This window comes from Salvelinus alpinus, chromosome 3, assembly GCF_045679555.1.
Source record: "Salvelinus alpinus chromosome 3, SLU_Salpinus.1, whole genome shotgun sequence".
Taxonomy (NCBI): Eukaryota; Metazoa; Chordata; class Actinopteri; order Salmoniformes; family Salmonidae; genus Salvelinus; species Salvelinus alpinus.
Genome location: NC_092088.1, coordinates 9,095,328 through 9,113,288, shown reverse-complemented (window position 1 = coordinate 9,113,288; position 17,961 = coordinate 9,095,328). Strand labels below are relative to the sequence as shown.

The 17,961-nt window shown below is 42.5% G+C and overlaps 2 protein-coding genes across 3 annotated transcripts in view; one reads left to right on the top strand and one right to left on the bottom strand.

Annotated features, from left to right (window-relative positions):
- Positions 1-9,182, bottom strand: part of kif20ba (kinesin family member 20Ba) — a 49,219-nt gene extending 40,037 nt beyond the window's left edge. For both annotated transcript variants that reach the window (XM_071391379.1, XM_071391380.1), the window contains exons 1-17: positions 8,996-9,182; positions 8,368-8,566; positions 6,736-6,843; positions 6,496-6,634; positions 6,002-6,186; positions 5,848-5,890; positions 5,062-5,271; positions 4,759-4,870; positions 4,544-4,615; positions 4,283-4,429; positions 3,596-4,010; positions 3,157-3,296; positions 2,592-2,715; positions 2,100-2,301; positions 1,288-1,349; positions 1,026-1,145; positions 627-780 (exon numbers count right to left, since the gene is read on the bottom strand). In XM_071391379.1, the coding sequence (XP_071247480.1) occupies positions 627-780; positions 1,026-1,145; positions 1,288-1,349; positions 2,100-2,301; positions 2,592-2,715; positions 3,157-3,296; positions 3,596-4,010; positions 4,283-4,429; positions 4,544-4,615; positions 4,759-4,870; positions 5,062-5,271; positions 5,848-5,890; positions 6,002-6,186; positions 6,496-6,634; positions 6,736-6,843; positions 8,368-8,565 (2,431 nt within the window). In that variant the 5' untranslated portion in view covers position 8,566; positions 8,996-9,182. The remainder of the gene's footprint in view (positions 1-626; positions 781-1,025; positions 1,146-1,287; positions 1,350-2,099; positions 2,302-2,591; positions 2,716-3,156; positions 3,297-3,595; positions 4,011-4,282; positions 4,430-4,543; positions 4,616-4,758; positions 4,871-5,061; positions 5,272-5,847; positions 5,891-6,001; positions 6,187-6,495; positions 6,635-6,735; positions 6,844-8,367; positions 8,567-8,995) is intronic.
- Positions 9,183-16,849: 7,667 nt separating this feature from the next.
- sft2d1 (SFT2 domain containing 1) overlaps positions 16,850-17,961 on the top strand; it is a 40,319-nt gene continuing 39,207 nt past the window's right edge. Inside the window, exon 1 of the mRNA XM_071391378.1 lies at positions 16,850-17,058. Coding sequence (XP_071247479.1) covers positions 16,993-17,058 — 66 coding nt within the window. The 5' untranslated portion in view covers positions 16,850-16,992. The remainder of the gene's footprint in view (positions 17,059-17,961) is intronic.

Below are 17,961 nucleotides of genomic sequence, written 5' to 3'. Positions count from 1 at the left end.
ATGGACACTTATTGAATTATCTTTAAAGGTGATGCAAAGCTTCTGAGGTTGACTTGATGGTCAACAGTGTCAAACCAAATGTAGTGTGCTCCTTAAGCATTAGCCAGTGGAATGAGACTAGGACCGTTGGTTTGTTTAATATCATAACAACTGGACATGTTGCAATTTTGGTCGGCAAACAATATGTGGAAATAACCAACCTTTTAATAACCATGTCAATTAAGTGAGTGTCTGGTTAGTGAAGCCCATTTCCCAGGACATGAAGTGGTGTCTCTCTACCAATGAGACACAGCAATAATTCCTACCAATGCTAGACAACGTTTGGAAAATATCTGAACACAGCAACAACAAAAAAAACTTTTATTAATAATCAAAATCATATGGAATACAACCACTTAAAAAACATCAAGCCAGAAATGGGGAACACAAACATGGATACATAGAAAAACATGATGAAAAGTGCTCCAGTGTCTGAAACTTTGGGCTGCATTAGTTCTTGAGCGCAGACAGTCGCCTCTTTAAGCGGGTGTTTTTGCGACCTTTGGCTGTGTTCTCTCTCCCCCCTGCTCTCACCCCAACAAACGGTGGGAGGGGCTTCCCGGCAGTGCTCGGAGCCCACCCCGTACCTTTCTTGCTGGGGGGCTGGTCCTCCAGGTTGGCCTGGAGATCCACCAGGCGTTTGCGGCTCTCTGCGCGAGAGCTGGGCCTCTCCCCTCTGGAGCAAGTGCAGCTGCTCTTCAGTTGCAGGATCTCATCCTTGATGACGTCAAATGTAGTCTTCTGTCAAGGAAAAACCCAACAAAATGTTAAAGACATCAAGCATGGCCTACTCAAGCTGGAATAAAAAATATATAAAAAATAATTAAAATCACATTCTAGATATGAGCATTTATAATGTGACATAAGGATGGGAAATTGGCACCAGTCAAGTATAAATGTGAGATGTAAAGGTGGAATATTAAGTATGAAACAGGCTGATGTCCATTAGCTAGTCAGATCAAAGGGCCACTTAAAAATCTACATACATCCTTGATCGTGGCTTGGACCTGTTGGTCTACAGTGTTCTGAAGCGTGGTGATCAGCTCATCCTTCTCATGACACATCTCCAGGAAGTGGGAGAATTTCAGCTCCTGAGACCCGAGAGTCTAAAAAGAGAAAACAGAAAAGAAAAACTCGTCAGAACTACTCTGTTAACCGTGAACTAAAACCTAGCGGAATATGGTTTAACTAGAACAGACAACCCAAAAGTCCCATTGCTGGAAAAGAACCAAAACAATTGCACAATACCTTTCTAGCCTCTTCAAGCTGTTGGTTCGATTGCTGCGCTTGTCTGCAATACCGTTCTAGTTCTGAAATTTAACGGAAGACAACGACTACTCAACCGAAGGGAAAGATTGTGTGAGTTCCATCACAGCCACTGTTATGGGATGAGTCAAACCGATCTGGAGCAGTCATTGATGGAGTGAAAACAGGTGATTACCAGGTTCTTGCTGAAAGAGATACACCTACTGTGTATGTGAACGTGATATGAAACACTGGTGTAGCCTAATGCTGTTCCTGGGGAACCAAAGGGGTGGCACATTTTAGTTCTTGCCTTCGCATTACACACCAGATTCAAATAATCAACTCCTCAAGCCTTTGCTTATGCTGCGTTCATAACCAAGTGGGAAAGTGGTAATTATCTGAACTTGTTGGAAAGCCAATTGGCTAAATGGCCAATAAGCTGCGTCAACCATCCACTAAAAGTACAGCTACCATGTTTATAAACAAATTATAGAGTTAAAAAGCAATCTTTATACAAATGTTTTGTTGTTGCATTTTTTTTTAAATGCTGTTACCGAGGTAATTTCCTGAGTAGGTGATGTCAGAGGTCAGCATGTGTGAGAAGACAGAGCTCAGGGATGAATCAGTTTCCCACTAGGTCTTACCAGTTGGAGGGCCATTCAAGTGGATTCCCCCCCCCCCCCCCCCCCCCACCTGGTTATGAACACAGCATTATTGTAAATAGGTGTAGTGCTTGGGCAAAAAATGTAATGTGGGACACTGGGATATAATTTTTTTTTTCAAAATAACGAGGCATCTGGTTGTCAGTTGGCTACCATTGGTTTTGACAGTGAGCTGCTCCTGGGCTTGGCTCAGCAGCTCTGAGAGATCATCCACTCTTCTCTCCAGATTGGAGAGGGTTTCACCACTGGGTTGGGTGACCACCAGACATGTCTTGGCCTCCTCAGCCGCCTTCTTTATGCCTGCCAGGTCACTGCACATGGAGTCAAACATCCCTCCCAATGACGAGCTGTCCTCCTACAGCAGAGAAGACATGTGAGTCATTTTGGAGACGCTATAATCCAGAGACACTTACACCTACTGCATCAATCTTAAAATAGCTAGGTGAGACAAGCACATATCGCTCTCATAGTAAATACATTATTCCTCAATAAAGTAGCCTTCAGCAAAGACAGCACTAGTAAGAAAAGACAAGCTAGGTTTTTTTTTGTCACCGCAGTTTGAACACCAAGGTAAAGGAAGAGACATGGCTACATCACGAAGGTTGACACTGCTAATGTCCAGCATATCTAGACGGGATGCATTACTGTGGCTCGCTCTACTCTGTCCAACTCCTCTTGGCTGGTGTTAATGTTCACTAGATTTCTCAGGATCTCTAGACGCTTCTCTGCTCTCTCCTCGACATTCTTCTCCTCTTTGGCCAGACGCTCCCTGTAAGACAGAGATATATACATTTTTTATATTTAACTAGGCAAGTCAGTTAAGAACAAATTCTTACTTTCAATGACGGCCTAGGAACAGTGGGTTAAATGCCTTGTTCCGAGGCAGAACAGATGTTTACCTTGTCAGCTCGGGGATTCGATTTATAAGTCCTACGCTCTAACAGCTAGGCTACCTGCCGCCCCTACGCTCTAACCGCTAGGCTACCTGCCGCCCCTACACTAACCACTAGGCTACCTGCCACCCCAAACATTATAGCTAGAGCTTGTTCAGTTATGTATCAAAAAACATAGAAAAACATTTACCTTTAAAAGCTCCCCTACTACGTAAAGTGTTTTGAGTACCTCGGTAGAAAAACACTATAAAACCAAACCATTTCTTTTTTTTAAGCAACCAAAATAGATGACTGAAACAAGGCACAGAAGAGCTCACTTGTAGTCGGTCTGCATTTCAGAGAAGAACTCCGAGAACTCCTTGGTGACCTCGTCACGGATCCGGGATTCCAAAGCAACGTTTTTAGACCTCTCTTCCTGCAGCTGTTCCCGGAGCTCCGTCAACTGGAGTAGCTGGCTCTGAAGGGTTGACAGACATTTACCTCTTGCGGACAGACGTCATTGAGCATTACGTGACACTGTAGTTCTAGGTTAACCGGAGATGAACTTCACATTAATTAGGGTCCCAGACTTTTGACCATTTCACCCGATGAGCAAGACTCTGGTCCATTTACTATTAGCAGGCCTAAATCTTCCCCAAATGTCTAAATCAAAAATCAGAGCCTGGAAATGTAGGTTTTTTAGCATTGATGAGCCAATTGGAATTTCTGTGTAAGAATCAAAATAGCCACAGAAGCAGTTCGGGGGGAGAGACTTACCTCATAAGTGTCTTTATTGATGAGAACCTTTTCGTCATCGTCCACTTCCTGCATGGTCTCCATCACGCTCTCCTCTTCCGTGTCGTCATGCTCCTGCACGTCCTCCAGACTGGTCTCCCAGCCAACCAGGGAGCTCCTTCTCTTCTGACCCAACAGGTACTTCCTGTCTGCGTTGTTGATGATCATGGACAGTTCCCGGGCCGACCTCTTGGTGGCGAGGTGGGGGACGGTCTTGGTGGTCAGCACCACCACCTTCTGAGCCACGGCGGAGAACTTGAGCACGTTGAGCGTCTCGTCGTACATGGAGGCACACTGGTTGACGTTGACTATCATGCAGGCCTTGCCCCGCCCACAGAAGAAACCCTGTAGGTAGTGGGTCAGCTTGCTCTCCCTGAAGGGGACGTGCTGTGGTAGCCTAGCAACAAGGGTTTGATACATTTGTCAGTAATTTAAAAAAAATATATAATAATAATAATAATAATAATATCTATACATCCAGTACATCTATTACATTTAAAAACATGACTGGCAGAATAAGAAGTCTGACATATTTCCACTGTGGTCCTCATCAGGTCAGAACATCAACAATTCCAAGCTGCAGATTTGTAAACCCCACCCGACACTTTGTAAAATGTATAATTCCATAATCATTAAATATTTTTCTGAAAGCAGACATTCAAGGCTCACTTGGATTGTTGGCTTTGCCGTAACGTGTTGATGCACTTGCCCAGTGTCATCAGGGAAGTGTTGATGTTTCCGGCCTCTTTCAAACGCTCCCCTTTATTCTGAGTTTTAGCACACCTCTCAGACCCAGCCAGGTCACACAAGGACAGCCTGAACATAAAGAAACCCTGCCTTAATACACACACATCCACAAGTACTGCATAGGGCTTCTAAGGATATTGTTTTTTGTGCAAATTAATAAAACAAAATATCTATTTCACTTACTCGCTGATCGAGTTAACACGAGGAATCCTAGCATCTTCCATCCGCAGGATACGAACAGAAAAGATGCTGTGGCTGAGCATAGGAACAGATTTCTTTAAGAACACAGCGGTCAATCTACTGTGCTGTGTGAACTTGGCTCATGCAAGTTCGTACCAGCCTCAAAGAAAGACTCAAATAATTCAAAAAGGGAAATGATTGACGTGCTTAATAATCACCTCCTGCTCGAGAGGAGGTTGAGCTTTGTGCTGGCGAAGCTCTGGTTCTTCTTCCCTAGCTTCATTACCTTGTAGGCCTCCTCCGCATTGTTCACTTGTATCCACTTCAGATCTGAAATCACACACAGGAACATTTGGTAATCTCCGGTTCAGTTGGTAGAGCGTGGTGCTTACAACGACAAGATTGTGGGTTTGATTCCCGGGACTACCCGGACGTAAAACGTACGCATGCATGACTAAGTGTCATTGGATAAATATATAAAAGACTAAGTAATGTTACCTTTTACAACCTGTAGCCGTTACCTTTTACAAAGGAGTTGCCTTTGACATCCTGTGACAGCCGCAGTGAGATTCTCTTCTGGGCTCCGATCGGCATGGGCTCCAGCAGGTCGTGAATGTTCTCGTTGTAGATTTCACAGAAGGACACCCAGACGGAGAACTTGGTTTGTGCTTCAACATCCAGACTGAAACGTTGTTCCGTCACAGTCCCCTCAATGTCACTTAGTGTGGACCCTGTCAGATGAAACAAGTGGTGGTGTTAGGCTGTTACAAACCTCTGGTTGGATAGAAGTCTATTGTAAATGGCTAATGATACACCAAACTACCAGAGAGATGGCGACATGTAGGATGTGACAATCATGTCTAAATGCAGGACAGGACTACGCATCGTGGAATGATAATATAAACAATTTGGTCCCATGTAGCTCAATTAGGAGCATGTTGTTTACAACGCAGGACTCTCTACGGCAACCTTTTATTTTTTTTAAAGAAGCCAGTGTGCGACCAAGTTCAAAATCATAGGCGTGCATAAAGAAATGCAGAACCACAATGAAAAAATATTTGGAGGTAATAAAGTTAGAATCGTTTCATTTTTCTAGGCGCACAAGTGCTAAATAAAAATACAGATTGCATAGCAAACTATTTAGGCGCGTATGTGAATAAAATGATCACAATTTAGAACCCTGCAACGACAGGATAGTGGGTTCAATTCCCAGGACCAACCATATGTAAAAATGTATGAACACTTGTCTAAGTCGCTTTGGATAAAAGCATCTGCTGAATGGCATATAAAACAATACATTCTCTTGCCTTCCAGGGTTGTCTTGTTGGTGAAGCTTTTCTGGTTATCACTCTATGGGAGAAGAGCAATAAGGGACATCATTTAATATAAATTACTAGAACAAAAGAACAACCTGTTGAGTAATGCAATGGCTTTTATCAGGTCAATGAACCAACCCAGTACCTCCTTGAGGAGCCTGAAGAGATTTCGCTTGCTAGTGGCCTCTTCACTCTGCTGATCTTTAGTGAGCCTGATGAACTCTCTGCATCGCTGTGGCTTGATAGTCATCTGGTCATAAACACGACCCTCAATGCTGTTGAAGATGACATTCAAAGACCTGGGGAGGATCCCTGCGTTGGCCTCTGGACCTAAAAACAGGTGTTGAGGATCTCTTCATTTCTCAATCACTTTGTCTCAGGTGTTTGTTAGCAGGAGTTTACCATAAAGAGCACGACAGTTCATTCCTACAACAGTTTTTTTTTGATTGCGATATAAACTTATAAGCACCATCAGAGGATTTAAGTCTCAACATAGGATTTTCACATTGCTGGTATTCTAACAGTGAATCTGTGCCAACTCAGGTTGGACCTCGTGTACAAGTTGGATGTTACACCAAAACGTCACAGTTTGCATTTGTCCAACTCTGCATGGGCAAGAAAATAATCAAGAAATCAAACCTAGAAAAGTGAATGTCTTTCCCGCATTTGTCACTCCATATGTGAAAACGAGAGAATTCCCGCCTTCCAGAACCTCCTTGACGAGACCTCTCACTGTGCCATCAAACATCTCCCTCTGAGTGGTTTCTGGCCCTAACACCTGAGGACAAAAATAAAAAAAGAACGTGGTTGGAAGAACCTTCATTTTCTGTTCCTAGGAAAAAGGGCATGGGTGTCTCCCAACAAACCCCGCTGACTGACCTGTGAGAATTGAAACCGTTGAGCTGATTTGTCACGGAGCCGTGCTGAGAGCGAAGTCCTCGGAGCCTTAAGGAGGACCGTGTCCGGGAGCTCGATGGAAACGCAGTCCTTGAATGTGTACAGGGGAAAGACAGCAAGTCATAGTCATTTATTATGTTTCCAAGTCTCTTGTTAAATCGGAAGTGTGTGCGCGGTCGTGAGGTAATGGGTATCTATATTGAACAAAAATATCAAACGCAACATGTAAAGTGTTGGTCCCATGTTTCATGAGCTGAAATAAAAGACAGCACACATTTTCCATACACATAAAAGACCTCTCAAATAGAGCACAAATTTGTTTATATCCCTGTTAGTGAGCATTTAAACCTTGCATAGATATGCCACACCTGTCAGGTGGCTGGATTATCAAGAAGCTGATTAAAACAGCATGATCATTACAGGTGCACCTTGTGCTGGGGACAATAAAAGGCCACTAAAATGTGCAGTTTTGTCACAACGCCACAGACGTCTCAAGTTGAGGGAGTGTGCAATTGGCATGATGACTGCAGGAATGGGCACCAGAGTTGTTGCAAGAGAATTTGTTTATTTCTCTACCATAAGCCGCCTCCAACGTAATTTTAGAGAATTTGGCAGTATGTCCAACCGGCCTCACAACTGCAGACCGTGTTTGCCCACGCCAGCCCAGGACCGACACATCTGTCTTCTTCACCTGCGGGATCGTCTGAGGGGGGTGCTGCAGAGTAGTTCTGTCTATAATAAAGCCCTCGTCTGGAAAAAAAAACTATTCTGATTGGCTGGGCTGGCTCCCCAGTGGGTTCGTCTATTCCCACCCATGGTGGCCACTTGCAGTCATGTGAAATCCACAGAGTCGGGCTAATGAATTAATTTCAAAATTGACTGATTTCCTTAAATGAACTTTAATTAAAATCTTTGAAATTGTTGCATGTTGAGTTTATATTTTTGTTCAATATAGATGGTTCATGTGACAAACTGGGGTGTATTCATTACACCGAAAAACATTTTGCAACAGATATCATACATTTCAAACGCTCTTCAACATGACATAAAAGCTGTTGGGTTCTTAAACGGAAGTTGTTGTTAATTTTAATTGTATGGTTTCCACTAGGGCTGGGAATTGCCAGGGACCTGAAGATATGATATTATCATGACACTTGGTGCCAATGGGATATGTACTACAATTCTCACGTTATGTGCATTGCGTTTTGCTGTTCCAAACATCTTGCTCACCATATGTCTACTGCAGAGGGACAAGAGAGAGACATCAGAAAACACATTTTGATCCGTCATGGAAATTAGCGCTGAAAACAAATTGGTCTCCCTATTTAAAAAGATGGAGAACAAGCTATGAAGGGAAATACTGGAGTTTTGGTGCAGGTACAGCCAAATAGCGCAAACATAATATTGCGACAGTAAAAACGATACATGTAAAAATGTATATCCCGATATGTAACTATCGATTTAAATCCCGATATGTAACCATCGCCATTCCGAATAGTCTGCGAAGTGTTTGGCACGATCTATAAATGATCGATTATTCTGTGCTCTAAGGATAATGAATACACCCCTGCCTGGATTTCAAGCAAGAGGGGTGTGTGTGTCGAGTTCAATTACCTGTGATTCGCCATTTTCACTCTCAGTTGATGTGAATGGTCGAATGCGAAGATACACCTGCAAGTGTTCATGCTCTTCCAGGCAAGACTCCTGGGAGTCTATGGAATTAAACTCAGAAAATAGGTCTTTCTTCAAGTCGTCGAAGTTAACTTCCCGCTCCACGTTTTCCAATTTGTTGTAAAAACACGATTCCATCATCCTGTGTCAAATAATGTTGTGGGAGATCGAGACAGCTAACGTTAGATGTTCAGCAAGCGCACCTTCTACATTCGCAACTAACTAACGTTAGCAACGCACCTTTGACATGTAACTAAGCAGATCACAACACTAATGTTAATCAGCACAATAAGCAAGTGGCGTTGGAGTAGACAAATGTTGGCATTAACTTAAACTCCTTGGTATGTGCACTGACAGCTCTGCGTTACAGCTAACATTAGCTAAACCAGAGAGAGGAACAGACGAAGTCAATAATAATAACGTATTCTTTGTCTAAACCATTCAGACGATGGCAACGCTAACTAACTATTTTCGTAGCTAACAGAATAAAGAAACATGCATAACGCTACCCTATCCGAATGATTAAAAAAAAGAAAACATTCAATTGACATAAGGCTTTTTTTCTACTTACGTGACAGAACTGATTCACAAAATATTGATCGCATCAAAAATCTTTCTTCAGCCCAAACTGTCGCGGTCTTATTTTTAAATTCGACCAATCGGGAGAGAGTGATTCTTTTTTTTTTTACCGGAAGACTTCATTGGGGCGAATAAAGTGTTTTTTTCCATAGGCTCCAACTGCGACGTCATCCCTCAGTCTCTATGCTGCAACCCACTGATATGTCATCTCTCGGTGCAGCTCTCAGGAAAAGTGGGGGTGTCGAAAGGAACCATATAAGGAAAAATGGGGGGGGCTTTCGAATAGAGTTTTAACACTAGAATCGCTGGAATTCCATAACTACTAAACTCAGCATAAAATAAAACGACCCTTTTTCAGGAACCTGTCTTTCAAAGATAATTTGTAAAAATCCAAAGAACTTCACAGATCTTCATTGTAAAGGGTTTACAATGAATACAACACTGTTTCCCATGCTTGTTCAATGAACCATAAACAATTAATGAACATGCACCTGTGGAACGGTCGTTAAGACACTAACAGCTTACAGACAGTAGGCAATTAAGGTCACAGTTATGAAAACTTCGGACACTAAAAAAGCCTTTCTACTGACTCTGATAAACACCAAAAGAAAGATGCCCAGGGTCCCTGCTCATCTGCGTGAACGTTCCTTAGGCATGCTGCGAGGAGGCGTGAGGACTGCAGATGTCCTCTCTTAAATTGCAATGTCCGTACTGTGAGACGCCTAAGACAGAGCTACAGGGAGACAGGACGTGCAGTTGATTCCTCGCAGCGGCAGACCAGTGTAACAACACCTGCACAGGATCAGTATATCCGAACATCACACCTGCGGGACAGGTACAGGATGGCAACAACAACTGCCTGAGTTACACCAGGAATGCACAATCCCTCCATCAGTGCTCAGACTGTCCGCAATAGGCTGAGAGAGGCTGGACTGAGGGCTTGTAGGCCTGTTGTAAGGCAGGTCCTCACCAGACATCACCGGCAACAACGTCTCTTTTGGGCACAAACCCACCGTCGCTGGACCAGACAGGACTGGTAAAAAGTGCTCTTCACCGATGAGTCGCAGCTTTGTCTCACCAGTAGTGATGGTCAGATTCGCGTTTATCGTCGATGGAATGAGCGTTACACCGAGTCCTGTACCCTGGAGCGGGATCGATTTGGAGGTGGAGGGTCTGTCATGGTCTGGGGCGGTGTGTCACAGCATCATCGGACTGAGCTTGTTGTCATTGCAGGCAATCTCAACGCTATGCGTTACAGGGAAGACATCCTCCTCCCTCATGTGGTATCCTTCCTGTAGGCTCATCCTGACATGACTCTCCAGCATGACAATGCCACCAGCCATACTGCTCATTCTGTGCGTAATTTCCTGCAAGACAGGAATGTCAGTGTTTTTCCATGGCCAGCGAAGAGCCCGGATCTCAATCCCATTGAGCACATCTGGGACCTGATGGATCGGAGGGTGAGGGCTAGGGCCATTCCCCCCCAGAAATGTCCAGGAACTTGCAGGTGCCTTGGTGGAAAAGTGGGGTAACATCTCATAGCAAGAACTAGCAAATCTGGTACAGTCCATGAGGAGGAGCTGCACTGCAGTACTTAATGCAGCTGGTGGCCACAACAGATACTGACTGTTACTTTTGATTTTGACCCCCTCCCCCCTTTGTTCATGGACACATTATTCAATTTCTGTTAGTTACATGTCTATGGAACTTGTTCAGTTTATGTCTCAGTTGTTGAATCTTGTTATGTTCTTACAAATATTTACACATGTTAAGTTTGCTGAAAATAAACGCAGTTGACAGTGAGGACGTTTCTTTTTTTGCTGAGTTTACAACCGCCATGACTTGATATTTCAAGTATTATATTCAATAATAAGTAATACATTATCAAATTAATGCATTTTTTATAAGTTAAGGTAGCTAACTTTAGCTAGCGTTAACGTTGACGAAAAACTTAACGTTACATACAAGCTGAGGAACACCATCCCAACCGTGAAGCATGGGGGTGGCAGTATCATGTTGTGGGGATGCTTTGCTGCATGAGGGACTGGTGCACTTCACAAAATAGATGGCATCACGAGGTAGGGAAATTATGTGGATATATTTAAGCAACATCTCAAGACATCAGTCAGGAAGTTAAAATTTGGTCGCAAGTGGGTCTTCCAAATGGACAATGACACCAAGCATACTTCCAAAGTTGTGCCAAAACGGCTTAAGGACAACAAAGTCAAGGTATTGGAGTGGCCATCACAAAGCCCTGACCTCAATCCTACAGAAAATTAGTGGGCAGAACTGAATAAGCGTGTGCGAGCAAGAAGGCCTACAAACCTGACTCAGTTACACCAGTTCTGTCAGGAGGAATGGGCCAAAATTCACCCAACTTATTGTGGGAAGCTTGTGGAAGGCTACCCGAAACGTTTGACCCAAGTTAAACAATTTAAAGGAAATGCAACCAAATACTAATTGAGTGTATCACGTCTTTGCTGGACAGTAGTGCTTGGCGAGCTGGAGCGAACAGCACTGTGTCCCGGTGTTGTTGCGGTTCATGACCCCCATTGAGTAGACTATGTATGTACAGTTGTGGGTCGGAAGTTTACATACACCTTAGTCAAATACATTTAAACTCCGTTTTTCACAATTCCTGACATTTAATCTGAGTAAAAATTCCCTGTTTTAGGTCAGTTAGGATCACCACTTTATATAAAAAATGTGAAATGTCAGAATAATAGAGAGAATGATTTATTTCAGCTTTTATTTCTTTCATCACATTCCCAGTGGGTCAGAAGTTTACATACACTCAATTAGTATTTGGTAGCATTGCCTTTACATTGTTTAACTTGGGTCAAATGTTTCGGGTAGCCTTCCACAAGCTTCCCACAATACTCCAATACCTTGACTCTGTTGCCCTTAAGCCATTTTGCCACAACTTTGGAAGTATGCTTGTTCATTTGGAAAACCCATTTGCGACCAAGCTTCAACTTCCTGACTGATGTCTTGAGATGTTGCTTCAATATATCCACATAATTTTCCTACCTCATGATGCCATCTATTTTGTGAAGTGCACTAGTCCCTCCTGCAGCAAAGCACCCCCACAACATGATGCTGCCACTCCCGTGCTTCACGTTTGGGATGGTGTTCTTCGGCTTGCAAGCCTCCCCCTTTTTCCTCCAAACATAACGATGGTCATTATGGCCAAACAGTTCTATTTTTGTTTCATTGGACCAGAGAACATTTCTCCAAAAAGTACGATCTTTGTCCCAATGTACAGTTGCAAACTGTAGTCTGGCTTTTTTATGGCGGTTTTGGAGCAGTGGCTTCTACCTTGCTGAGCGGCCTTTCAGGTTATGTCGATATAGGACTCGTTTTACTGTGGATATAGATACTTTTGTACCCGTTTCCTCCAGCATCTTCACAAGGTCCTTTGGTGTTGTTCTGGGATTGATTTGCACTTTTCGCACAAAAGTAAGTTCATCTCTAGGAGACAGAAGGCGTCTCCTTCCTGAGTGGTATGATGGCTGCGTGGTCCCATGGTGTTTATACTTGCGTACTATTGTTTGTACAGATGAACGTGGTACCTTCAGGCGTTTGGAAATTGCTCCCAAGGCTGAACCAGACTTGTGGAGGTCTACATTTTTTTTCTGAGGTCTTGGCTGATTTCTTTTGATTTTCCCATGATGTCAAGCAAAGAGGCACTGAGTTTGAAGATAAGCCTTGAAATACATCCACAGGTACACCTACAATTGATTCAAATTATGTCAATTAGCCTATCAGAAGCTTCTAAAGCCATGACATAATTTTCTGGAATTTTCCAAGCTGTTTAAAGGCACAGTCAACTTAGTGTATGTAAACTTCTGACCCACTGGAATTGTGATACAGTGAATTATAAGTGAAATAATATGTCTGTAAACAATTGTTGAAAAATGACTTGTGCCATGCACTAAGTAGATGTCCTAACTGACTTGCCAAAACTATAGTTTGTTAACAAGAAATTTGTGGAGATGTTGAAAAACAAGTTTTAATGACTCCAACCTAAGTGTATGTAAACTTCTGACTTCAACTATAGATATTCAAAAAAAAAATTTATCTGCAGTTTCCAGGTACAATAGTCATTTACAAAACTGTATTTCTGATCAATTTGATGTTATTTTAATGGACAAAAAAAATGTGCTTTTCTTTAAAAAACAAGGACTTTTCTAAGTGACCCCAAACTTTTGAAAGGTAGTGTAGGGCACTCAGGGAATTCTGATTCCCATCACATTTGCAACACCGTGCATCCTCAGACTCTTCAATAATGATATTCCGTTTTCAAAGACCTGGCCAAACGTGTTACATTCATGACATTGAAGTGGCTTTTGTACATAAGCTCACACCGCGTCATATCTCATATATCCCACCTTTACGTGGGTCGGGAGAACTTCTTCATCAAACATCAATCATACAGAAATGCTTTCCTCCTTTCCATTCACAGTGTGGGTTAGACGACGTGAATCAACTATTCCTGGCATGTTCATCGTAAACCATGAAGCCTCAATATCGGTGCCCTCTTCCGATAATCATACCATTCCACTTCATGCGTCGATCATGTTGTAAATCCACGGTGCTTTCTCCTTTTGTTCTTTTGTCCCACGTGAAATCGACATCATACCACTCCTGGTCACTCTGACTGACTCCACTTCTCCCAATGCATCCTTCACCATCTTTGTGACCGCAAACTTGGTGCCCCCCCCCCCCCCCAAAAAAACATCCTTGCTCATGAATCACACTCTTAACAAGTAATGAGGCATTATCATACAGAGACATCTTGATTTTAAACTTTAGCTCCATTCTTAGATGTTACAGTATTCCACTCATTTCCTCTATCTTAATTTTCTCCAACAGAATCGAACCATGCTTCTGTTTCTGTCATTTCTATCCTCCTATGTGCTACCTCCAAGCGCCTAGCCAGAAAACGCCACCTCTGAGTATTGTTCCTCCTCGAATCAGGGACTGATTTAGACCTGGGACACCAGGTGTGTGCAATTAATTATCAGGTAGAATAGAAAACCAGCAGGCTCTGGACTTGGTAGGGTAAGAGTTGAATACCTCTGAACTAGTAGCTAGCTGGGAAGAGCTTATCAGGACCACTGAATGAACTGACTGAACCAGATCTATTGCTCTCCACTAGACTCTCAGCTGCACCACATACCTCATCAATTTGGGTACCAGGCGTGTCTGTAAAGCCTCACCCGTTTGTTTGAAACAGAACACACAAAGATAGTACAGTAGAAACTCTGTGGAATAGATATCTGACTGCATGTGCCAGTGGCCAGAGAGAGGGGGGCGCTGCATCCCAATTCATGATTTATGCTGAACAAAAATATAAATGCAACATGTAAAATGTTGGTCCCATGTTTCATGAGCTGAAATAAAAGATCCCAGGCATGTTCCATACACACAAAAAGTGTATCTCTCTCAAATGTTGTATACAAATTTGTTTACATCCCTTTTAGTGAGCATTTCTCCTTTGCCAAGATAATCCATCCACCTGACAGGTGTGGCATGAGACGAAGCTGATTAAACAGCATGATCATTACACAGGTGCACCTTGTGCTGGGGACAATAAAAGGCCACTCTAAAATGTGCAGTTTTGTCACACAACAGAGTGCCACAGATGTCTCAAGTTTTGAAGGAGCGTGCAATTGGCATGCTGACTGCAGGAATGTCCACCAGAGCTGTTGCCAGATAATTTAATGTCCATGTCTCTACCATAAGCCGCCTGCAATGTCCTTTTAGAAAATTTGTCAGTATGTCCAACCGGCCTCAAAACCGCAGAACACGTGTAATCTCGCCAACCCAGGACCTCCACATCCAGCTTCTTCACCTGCGGGATCGTCGGAGACCAGCCACTCGGACAGCCGATGAAACTGTGGGTTTGCACAACAAAATAATTTTTGCACAAACTTTCAGAAACCGTCTCAGAGAAGCTCATCTGCATGCTTGTCATCCTCACCATGCTCTTGACCCGACCGCAGTTCGGCTTCAACCGGTTTCAACTGTACTGGGAAGATGGCAGAAAGCGTGTATGGTATCGTGTGGGCAAGCGGTTTGCTGATGTCAAAGTTGTGAACAGAGTGCCCCATGGGTGGGGTTATGGTATTGGCAGGCATAAGCTACAGACAACGAACACAATTGTATTTTATCAATGGCAATTTTAATGCACAGAGATACCATGAAGAGATCCTGAGGCATATTCTCGTGCCATTTATCCGACGTCATCACCTCATGTTTCAGCATGATAATGCACGGCCCAATTTCGCAAGGATCTGTACACACTTCCTGGAAGCTTAAAATGTCCCAGTTCTTCCATGGCCTCCATACTCACCAGACATGTCACCCGTTGAGCACGTTTGGGATGCTCTGGATCGACGTGTACGACAGCGCGTTCCAATTCCTGCCAAAATCCAGAAACTTCGCACAGCCATTGAAGAGAAGTGGGGCAACATTCCACAGGCCACAATCAACAGCCTGATCAACTCTATGCGAAGGAGATGTGCAGGCAAATGGTGGTCACACCAGACATTGACTGTTTTTTCTGATCCACACCCCTATCTTAAAAATTAAAAAAATGAAAGGTGATGCATATCTGTATTCAACAGATGCATATCAACAGATGCATATATGTATTCCCAGTCATGTGAAATTCATAAATTAGGGCCTAATTGAAATAAATGAATTGACTGATTTCCTTATATGAACTGTAACTCAGTAAAATCTTTGATGTTGCGTTTACATTTTTTGCTCTGTGTATAATAATGGAGGAACACATTCTACGCATGAGACAATATGTAAACATTGTGACTTAACACACATCAGCTACCTTGACTACCTTTCTCAACAACGTAGACAAAAAAACTTAAAGGGTATGACACCTTGGTCTACTTCTCTGCTATTGAAATCTGAAGAACAGAAATATCTACTACCAATCAATAGGAAACAGAACAAAAATGTAATTGTTGCCAGCAGCACAGTTACAGTCACCAACACTCTAGATAACATGAAAACAGCCTAACCAGCTCTGCTAGGGCGAGTAAAATGGTCAGAGTCTGGTGTTCTCTCATTTGTGGCTAGCAAGCTAGCCAACTTTAGCCAGTTAGCTTGGGTGCCGTTGTGAGGTCAGAATGTTCAGATCAACCCAACTCGTCCAGTGTGTGCTCTGAATTCTCCTAGAGCGAAATGTAAAAACAGACAATCTGACAAAGCTCTGAATTTACAAACACACCCAAGTTTAGCTAACTTTCCACAGTTAACTGCCATTAAACTTTTCAGAACTTTCAAATTATAACAATGGGGCGCACATTCTAAGCATTAAATAATGAGTAAACAATGTGACTTTTGACACAAATTAGCTACCTGGACCACTTTTCTCAACAAGGTGTTGTAGATTAAAAAAAAGGTAAAGGGTATGACACCTTGGTCTAATTCTCTGATATTCAAATCTGAAATCAGAACACTACTTCAACAATGCCTCCTTGTCTTCTGTACTTTGTTATTACAGTTTGCATGTACCGTGGTATTCTAGTAGGAGAGTATATACAAGTTTAGTAGTCTGAGTCTAGTTATTTGTGATTTAAATAATGCGCTCTAACTGCCCAACAATCTAAAGTAATAAGGTTTATAGTGTAGACTATCAAATAAATAAATAACTTTACTAAATGTAACTTTGATTAAATGTAACTAATTGGCTTATGTAAAACATTTTAAAACTTCTTCCACTAAAACAAAAATACTTCTAAAGAATACCACCCTTTTTTTTTCATGGAAATTACCATCTAGTTTTTAACTCGATGTCGCGCTGCCTGGGTAGCATACGTAGTATTGCATAGATACGCCCATCCGTGAAGTCCGAGGAAGTTAGCTAGCTAGACAATCTAGCTCTGCATTTTAGTTTAGCTTTCTAGCTAGCTCATTTAGCTACAAACAAATAATAATCCACATAAATAGTTATTATCAACGATGGACAAGCTTCGTAGTATGATGGGGGGACGAGAAGACAACGAGGAAACGGGTCTCACGGCGCAGGTAACACAGCAAGAACGTCGAACTTTATCAGTCAGTGCTATGATGAAACCTTGGGATGTCCCTACCCTAAACTTAACCTCTACCCCCATGACCCTCACCTAACCCTACCCTGTGTACATTGCAACTTTAATTTGGGATAGGGACGTCCCAAGGATCCCGGAGAGCTTGCCAACGCAAAACCTTGACTTGACACATGTCGAGTCGAGTGGTTATATATATATTTTTTTTTAGAGTGACGGTGCATTTCCGTTAATCACATCAAATGCATAATTTAAATGTTGTTCGTCACGAGTATTTCAGCTACCACTTTGTACCTTATTTTCATTGATACACCTCACATATGTGTCGACTGTGCTGAAATAGTTTGGTAGCTAGACCAGTGTGTCGTGAACAACATTTGACTCGGCGGTTTTTGTCGTCAAAAATAAAAGTCCTCAATTGAAACTGATGAAAACGGATACCATTTGTGAAAACATGCCACAGTTGGACTAGGTAATGCTAAACAAGGTTGGAATGTTAAATAAATTCAACAAAAGACAGTTACTTAATTTGAAAACAAAAAGGTGTAAAAGTCAGTTGAAATCGCACAGGGGATGTATTTGAATTGACAATTGCATTTGGGGCATACTTACACGAACCCCCTACCCATAAACAAATAAAGGTTAAATAAAGGTTAAATAAAATAATTATGCACTGTACAGCCTAACCTATGGATTGGGCACTGATGAAATGGGGTATCAGCCTACTCCGTGACTCCCACAGAACACAACTATGTCGCTTTTCCACAACTATTAGCCTCTTAGCTCTTAGTGCAAGACTTTGACTGTGGGAATTCACCTCACTATTCAGTGCAATATGAAAGTCTTGCACTAAGAGCTTAGAAGCGAATATTTGTGTAAACTT